At 47.9% G+C, this 8,242-nt stretch overlaps 1 protein-coding gene across 1 annotated transcript in view; it reads left to right on the top strand.

Annotated features, from left to right (window-relative positions):
- NMS (neuromedin S) overlaps positions 1-5,541 on the top strand; it is a 13,513-nt gene extending 7,972 nt beyond the window's left edge. The window contains exons 6-10 of the mRNA XM_011969597.1: positions 1,331-1,405; positions 2,772-2,807; positions 3,392-3,433; positions 4,539-4,573; positions 5,513-5,541. Of these exons, the coding sequence (XP_011824987.1) occupies positions 1,331-1,405; positions 2,772-2,807; positions 3,392-3,433; positions 4,539-4,573; positions 5,513-5,525 (201 nt within the window). The 3' untranslated portion in view covers positions 5,526-5,541. The remainder of the gene's footprint in view (positions 1-1,330; positions 1,406-2,771; positions 2,808-3,391; positions 3,434-4,538; positions 4,574-5,512) is intronic.
- Positions 5,542-8,242: the final 2,701 nt, after the last annotated feature.

Below are 8,242 nucleotides of genomic sequence, written 5' to 3'. Positions count from 1 at the left end.
CAGGCTGGAGTGCAGTGGTGCAATCTCAGGTTACTGTAACCTCCACCTCTGGGGTTCAAGCGATTCTCCTGTCTCAGCCTCCCAAGTAGCTGGGATTACAGGCATGCACCACCATGCCTGGCTAATGTTTGTATTTTTAGTAGAGACGGGGTTTCACCATGTTGGCCAGGCTGGTCTCAAACTCCTGACCTCAGGTGATTCGCCCGCCTCAGCCTCCCAAAGTGCTGGGATTACAGGGCTGAGCCACCATGCTCAGCCAGAATATAACTTTTAAATCCAGTCATAGCAAGTAAAACTCTACCACTAGAAAGTCTCTTACTTATATATTCAAGGCTCTCCACGTCTTAAGAGGATCCTTAAAAAAGCAAATAACCAGGAAAAAAATGTTTCCCCTAAGAATCAATCAGTATTACAGATGTAGGAATAGGGCTCAGGTAAGGAGGTGGATTTTTTTTAGATGGAGTTTCGCTCCTGTTGCCCAGGCTGCAGTGCAGTGACATGATCTCGGCTCACTGCAACCTCTACCTCCCGGCTTCAAGCCATGATCTCTTGCCTTAGCCTCCCAAGTAGCTGGGACTACAAGCACGCGCCACCACGTCTGGCTAATTTTGTATTTTTAGTAAAGATGGGGTTTCACCATGTTGGCCAGGTTAGTCTCGAACTCCTGACCTCAGGTGATCCACCCACCTTGGCCTCCCAAAGTGCTTGGCCTCCCACTGCACCCGGCCAAGGAGGTGGATATTATCAAAACCAACAAGGGCACCACGAAAGGAGGAAGAACAATGGAAAGGAGAAAAAAAAAAAAAACTGTAACGCGAATCAAGTTTTACTCTAAACCAAAGCACACAGGGAGGATTCATGAGGACTAGATGAGGACAGGTGTGTACACCTGGGTGTGCACGGCAGTCACAGACAAGATCAGGAAACCAGAAGTACCTGGGGAGGGTTACAGGGGCTGCCCTCCACCTTTTCTCTTGGATGAGGAGGGCACCCCTGGGGAGAGAGTAAGAATACATGTGGAGTTGCTTCTAGGACAAGGCGCTCCGCTCCAGGAGCACAGAGTGCTGAGGGTTAATGCAGAGAAAAGTCCGATTTACCTTAAGGGAATATTTTTAAGGGTTGTGTTGGAATTGAAACCTGTTCTCAAGGCAAGCGGCTCTTTATTGAAACCATAAAATTCCAGGCTTCCGCTCGAAAATGGATTTTACTCTGAAAATTAAACCCATTTGTAAGGGAAGTGAGGAGAAAGGAATGCGCATCGCCCTGGGCTCTCAAAATACCCCTCTGTGGATGTCCCCCGTCTGACCCTCTCCGCGTCTCTCTGTTGCAGTTTCCTCCAGTGCATCCTCTTATGCATCTGGCTGCCAAGCTCGCCAACAGACGGATGAAGAGATTTCTCCAGCGAGTACGTGCTTTTATTCTTCCACCATAGTTTTATGCCACTCACAGTTCCCTGAATCATGGTGAAAGCGTGCTGTCACCTTGGGGCTCGCTGTCATTCTCTCCTGAAATTTCAACCTCCACCTTGGCAGGGAGTGCTGAGCAGAACTGCTGATCCTTTGACCTCCCTGGGCCTCAGTTTCCTCCACTGAAACCCCATGAGGTGGCTTGAAGGACCCGGGGAGAGATCCCATGGCCCATCCCGCTTCCATCCCTCTCCTCTTCGGCTCCTTTCATCCCGAAGTTGTGTCTCGGTTTTGTACTTTTTTTCAGTTCCCCTGTCTCTTTCCCCTGACACGAAACTTGCCCTGGGGATATCTTCTGCTTCCCATGGCCCTACCTGCCCATTGTCCATTTCTCAGAGCTTTCTTCTTTAGTTTTTATTTTTTAATTTAGAAATTACCAGCTGAACCTGTTCAATGGTAATCAAAGTTTTGTTTCATGGTAGCAAAAATAAATAAACAAATAGCAAGAGAGAAAATTTATGTTGAACACCCTGCCCAGATGGGGCGATCAGCTCATCCCAGTTTGTCCAGGACTTTCCTAGTTTTAGCTCTGAAAATCCCAGGGCCCCAAGTGCCTGGAAAACTGGTTGGCCATCCTGGGCACCAGCAGCAGTTTGTCCGACCCCCTGCTAACCGCAAGCCTCCAGGTCCAATCTGATTCCATTCTTACACCAGGTTCACAGGCAATGAACAAGCTGAAGAAGCCAAAATGGCTAATCCTTTAAAAGTGTCCTAAGGGCTCAAGCCTGTAATCCCAGCACTTTGGGAGGCCGAGGCGGGCGGATCATGAGATCAGGAGATCGAGACCATCCTGGCTAACATGGTGAAACCCCGTCTCTACCAAAAATACAAAAAACTAGCCGAGCGTGGTGGTGGGCACCTGTAGTCCCAGCTACTCGGAGGCTGAGGCGGGAGAATGGTGTGAACCTGGGAGGCGGAGCTTGCAGTGAGCCGAGATCGCGCCACTGCACTCCAGCCTGGGAGACAGAGCGAGACTCCATCTCAAAAAAAAAAAAAAAAAAAGTGTCCTAAGCTTTGCAATGTGCCCGTTTCAAAGTTGGCGCTGTTAGGAAGAGCAAGCAAACTTAACGTACTTGGACACAGATGGTAACTCAGCCAAGACGACAAGCTTGCCTTCCTGAGCAGGAGCTTGCTAGAGAAGATCACGGCAGTGATCTCACCATTTGCCCTGCTCTCCACCTCCTCTTTTGCGCCAGACTTCTGACTACCTTAGAGGGAAGCCAGGGACGGCAGGATCACTGCAAGACCACTGCAAGGTCATGATGTGGTTCCTGTTGGATTTACCCGCGCCTCATTTCCTTGCAGGGTTCAGGGACTGCTGCAGTGGACTTCACCAAGAAGGTACACAAGAGCCTTGGAGACTGTAACCCCCAAAGAAAGCCCTACCTGAGAAGGGTGGGGAAGTCCTTGGAGCCAGCCACCCTGCAGCCCCTCCAGACCACTTCTGGGCAGAGCTAGTCTCAAAAGGACCCTGAGAATCTTTTGTGGCTGAGCAATTAAGTTCAGGTCTCCCTGGGGGCAGACAGGAACATGGGGCAATGCCTCTGGCTGTTCAGATTTCACCTCCAGCCCCACAGATGAGTCATGTGGAGCCAGCTGCTCCTGAGGTCTTGCTTTCTCTCGCTCAGGAGCCCACATGCCATTGTACAGACTCCAACAGAGGCACTGCCAGAGCACAAACCCCAAACACTGGGGGTTCTCAAACGTGGCCATGCATCAGAGTCACCTGGCTAAAATTCAGATTGCCCCCAAAGATTCAGTGGGTCTGGATTGGGGCAAAGAGTTTGTGTTTCTTACAAGTTCCCAGAGGTTGTTGGTGCCACTGGTCTGGGACCACCCTTTTTTGAAAACTGTCCCTATAGACATTTTTTGAAGAACTTGGAATGCAACATGGTTGCATAATGGCTTATGTTTTTATGTTGCAGGATCACGCTGCCACCTGGGGACGACCCTTTTTCCTTTTCAGGGTATAGCATGTTTTCTCACTTTTGCTTTCTCACCTCGATTCACTGCAGCCATCCCAATCATGGAGTGACTGCAAACAGCAGAGCCAGGACCCCTTGGTGAACTGGTGGATAATTATGGGGACTCTCTCACCCTTCACTGGGTATCACTCCAATCAAAATATCCTCCTACAAGCTTGTAAAGGCAAGGGTCCAACAGGAGAGAGGCTGAGAGCACCAGAGTAGGCGTAAGGGAGTTCTGATGACAGACAGACACAGGCTAGACCAGAATCTGAGCCTATGTTTTAGAGCGTTAGGGTCCAGCATTCATGGCCCCAAAAACACATGGCAGGAGGAGCTTAGGCACCATCCTCTCCTCCTTCCTGGGTAACAGAAACTCTTGCAAGGGTCACAGGGTCGAAGAGTTATCTTTTAGATTTTAATCGGCCATTCACTAGCTGTGCTCCACCCTTGAGATTCTCAGTATCTGCATAGAAAAATGAGCAAATCAGACTAGATCCATGCCCCCAGAAACTGCATTCTGTGAATCACTGGCGCCAAAAGGTACTCTGCAAAAGTCAGAAAAGATTGGAAAACACTGCACCCGACATTCACAAAGACTCACAATACACACTGGCCCATCGCAGGCTGTAGGAAGTCCTGCAGAACACAACCTGTGTCTCTTGGCTTAAGCATTTGTTTCCCGAACATAGGGACTGTGGAGCTGTTTCCCACCCCTGTCTCACTCCCATGGGTCTGTAGGACCTACTCGTTTCCTGGAAAGTGCTTTGAGAACAGTCCATCTCCATGACGTCTCCAGACTGGGCAGTCCTGTGCTGGATGGTTTGTGGAACCTCCCACCACATAAGCAAAGGCTAAAGGGTGGGATGATGGGTAAGTGACAGTGTTGGGATCCTAGGAGCAGCGAGGTTCCTGGAGCACTGTCCCAGAGGACCTCCAGACTGGTGCTAGCCTAGGGCAAGAGCTTCCCAGGTGAGTCCCCATGGAAGGCAGTGAAATCCCTGTTAGAAGAATGAGGCCTTAGGGTTCAATAGAGAGAAGAGCCAAATCAAGATAAGGCTGCAGAAAGTTGTGTCTCAGTATCCATAAGTTGCTCCTTTTTTTCCAGCCCAGGAATGGAAGAAACACTGAAGATGAGGCCCAGTAGGTAGTCCAAGGTCAGCTTCATCACAGTTTTTCTCTTTCAAGCAAATTTTATGTGTCTGACTGGAGAGAGTGAGAGGCAGTCATGGGGGGGACCATTGTTTAAGAAAGCAGGACCCTGCATAACCCCCAAGGACTCTGCCCCTTCCCTTTTCCTGCACACAGGACCACAGAGATCCCCACCCCAGCCTAGCAGATGCAGGCTGTCTGGGCAATACTGTAGCCTTCACTTCCATGCCCAGCTCTTCGGAGGCATGTGGTCTCCAGCTGTCACTGTGATGGGGATGTAGGCTCATTGTAGCCCAGCTGGGCCCTCCGTGACTCCTCACCTGGCCCCCTTGATAAGGAAACACCACCCTGTCATGCTTGGGTGGTGCACCAAGGAGTTCTGGAAGCTACCAGGCTCCCTACACTGAGAGCATTTCTAAGTACGGCCAGGCAACGCTGTTTCCCCCTTCCCATGGTGCTCTGAGATCCAGAGTTTTAATTTGGAGCGATTCCTTGGCCTTCAGCCCTGTGGAAGAGGAAGTGAATGCTCAAGGGCAGCTCCGGCCCTCCTCTGTCTCTCATGAGGATGTGGTCCCAAGGATATGAGGCCGCTCTCCTATGGATGCTGCCAGCAGGGGCCAGCGGTCAGGGTCCCAGCAGTCCAAGGTGTCTGAGAAAGCTGTTGCCCTGCTGGGAAATGGCACTACCCAGCAAACACAAGGCGAAGATGTTCCCTGAGGCCATAGTGCTTACACCAACCTAATGGCCTGATGAGATACAGCAAAAACAAATCTTATAAGTACTGATTGTGGGAAAAGCAACCTGGGCCTTTATGACATGTCAAACTGAGGTCTAATTGTGAAATATGTTACATAATAACCTGCCCATGGGCTTTGTCTTGATTCTGAGAATGATTTCACCTGAGCGGTACATTTTTCTTTTCTTTTTTAGGATTCAGTGGTGAAAGAAAGCTGGATCTGATGAGGCCATCCAGGGATTATGTTGAACAAATATCAAATTTCTTTCCACGAACAGTATTTAAAGATATTTCTCTTGCTCTATATTCACTAGATATTCAGCTTCATAAAAGTAAAGTAGCATTGTGTGATATTGTGAAATATATGTTTGGTCTTTGTCCATATTTCTTGACATACAAGTTCTAAAATTCTTGAAAATTTCAAAATGTTCAGTGTCTCTTTGTATACTGATGATTGGCAGTGGCTGGCAGCCTCTAGGTAGCTTTGGGGTGGGGCTGGTCACCAGGAAGACCAAGGCAGGACTAGAGTATTGGGACTTTCAGGCCAACTCCAGTCTCCAGGGAGAAAAGGCACTGAAAGTTGAGTTGGTCACCAGTGGCCAATGTTTTAATCAGTCGTGCCTATTGTGAAATTAAACAATTCAGACTTAAGGCTACTGGAACGTTAACTGATTTGAGCCTTGAGAGAGATGTGACTGTGTGGTCTCAGTCGTGTAACATGCACCTGCCACTATGGCTTCTCCAACTATAAATGAACTCTCTTCCTTATTTTTTGTTCTGTAATCTGTAAAATGACTAAGAAAGAATGAATGGCACCAGAGATAAGACCCCTCCGCTCTTAATTACTGACCTTTGTTAGATATTAACTTCTTCCTTTATTGCCTTGCACTCAACTCAGACCAGATGACACAGAAGACCCCATGACTATTACACCCACAATGTGGAATGTTAAATACCCATCCCAAAAAAGAACACAGCCTATAACCCGTCCAGTTGCCTTAACTATGCAATAACCTTGTACGGACAGTGTTAAAATCCTACTGAACTTCCTGAAACCTTGCCGATATCAACAACCCTGAAACCTCTCCACTTCAGAATGCTGATTCTATTAGCTTGGTGTTGGCATTTCCAGGTGGCTATTCTCAAGCTTTGAGCTCAAACAGAATAAACTCTGTATTTAATCATATTTTCTGAATCTCATTATTTAAGGAGGACACTATGTAACCCTAAGCTTCCATAGAAACCCAAAAGGACAGGGTTTTAGATGGCTTTTAGATGGCTGGACACATGGAGGTTGCTGGAGGGTGGTATTTCTTCATCTGTATCCTTAGTAATACCTTTTATAATAAGCTAGTAAATGTGTTTCCCTGAGTTCTATGAGACACTCTAGCAAATTAGTCGAACTTAAGGAGGTGGTCATGGGACCCCCAATTCATAGCCTGTTGGCCAGAAGCACAGGTAAAATAACCTGGGGCTTGTGACTGACGTTGGAAGTGGGGCACGGTCTTGGGGACTGAGCCCTGAACCTGTGGGATCTGATGCCATCTCCAGGTAGATGGTGTTGGAATTGAATTGGAGGGCACCAGCTGATATCTGCTGCAGAATTGATTGCTTGCTTGGGGGAAAACCCCACAGGCACTGGGTATGAGGGCAGAGGAAACACTGTGTTTTCCACTCATACTGACACTTTATTTTCCTTTCCTATTGGAAAGTCTTGGGGGGGTGGGAGGACTGGGTATATGTGTTTTTAATAATAGGACATATTTAAAAAATTCACCATCTTTGGCATTGGTTTAGCATAGCTTAGCTATCTTGTTATTATTGAAGATTGAGGGATGGGATTGGGATAGGTGGGATGGCTTCAGATACTGACTCCTCTACTTTTAGCTGGGTGACCTTGGACAGGTCACTTCCCATTCCTGTGCCTCAGTTTCCTCCATGGTAAAATGGTGTTGGTATGGTAATCATAGTAACTTCTTGGCCGGGCGCGGTGGCTCAAGCCTGTAATCCCAGCACTTTGGGAGGCCGAGACGGGCGGATCACGAGGTCAGGAGATCGAGACCATCCTGGCTAACATGGTGAAACCCCGTCTCTACTAAAAAATACAAAAAAACTAGCCTGGCAAGGTGACGGGCGCCTGTAGTCCCAGCTACTCGGGAGGCTGAGGCAGGAGAATGGCGTAAACCCAGGAGGCGGAGCTTGCAGTGAGCTGAGATCCGGCCACTGCACTCCAGCCTGGGTGACAGAGTGAGACTCCATCTCAAAAATAAATAAATAAATAAACAAACATAGTAACTTCTTCACATAGACTTTGTGAGGACTAGTTTGTTTAAAAGCCTAGTTGCTTTTTCCACTATAATATTACTATCCTGTATTATTTAATAGTTTTATAATACTGTCATAACAAATAAACAAGACTTGGTAGCCTAAAACAAAAGCGATTTATTCTCTTACAGTTCTGGAGCCCAGGAATCCAAAATCAAGGTGTTGGCAAGGCCACACTTCCTCAAAAACATCGAGGGAAAGTCTGTCCTTGCCTCATCTACCTCTGGTGGTTCCAGGTGCTCCTCTTGACTCGTGGCAGCATCAATCCAGTCTCTGCCTTGCCCTCCCGTGGCCTTCCCTCTGTGTCTGTTGTCTGTGTCTTCTCCCTTTCACATCTCTTATAAAGATCCTCGTCATTATAAAGACACTCATCATTGGATTTAGGCTCTGGCCTGATCTAGGATGTCATCATCTTCAGGTCTCTCACTTAATCACCTTTGTAAAGATGTTTTTCTCACATAAGGTCCATTCACAGATTCCATGGATTAGGTTGTGGACATATCTTTTGGGGGCCACAGCTCAAGCTGCATCCTTAGGATTACTCTTTGTTGTTCCTCTCCGGAGCTCAGAGCCCTTTTGCTGGCCCCTGTTCCAAGTGT

The sequence above is a fragment of the Mandrillus leucophaeus genome, unplaced genomic scaffold (assembly GCF_000951045.1).
Source record: "Mandrillus leucophaeus isolate KB7577 unplaced genomic scaffold, Mleu.le_1.0 Scaffold9, whole genome shotgun sequence".
Classification (NCBI taxonomy): domain Eukaryota; kingdom Metazoa; phylum Chordata; class Mammalia; order Primates; family Cercopithecidae; genus Mandrillus; species Mandrillus leucophaeus.
The sequence above is the reverse complement of the archived record's forward strand: the minus strand, read 5'-3'. Positions and strand labels throughout refer to the sequence as shown.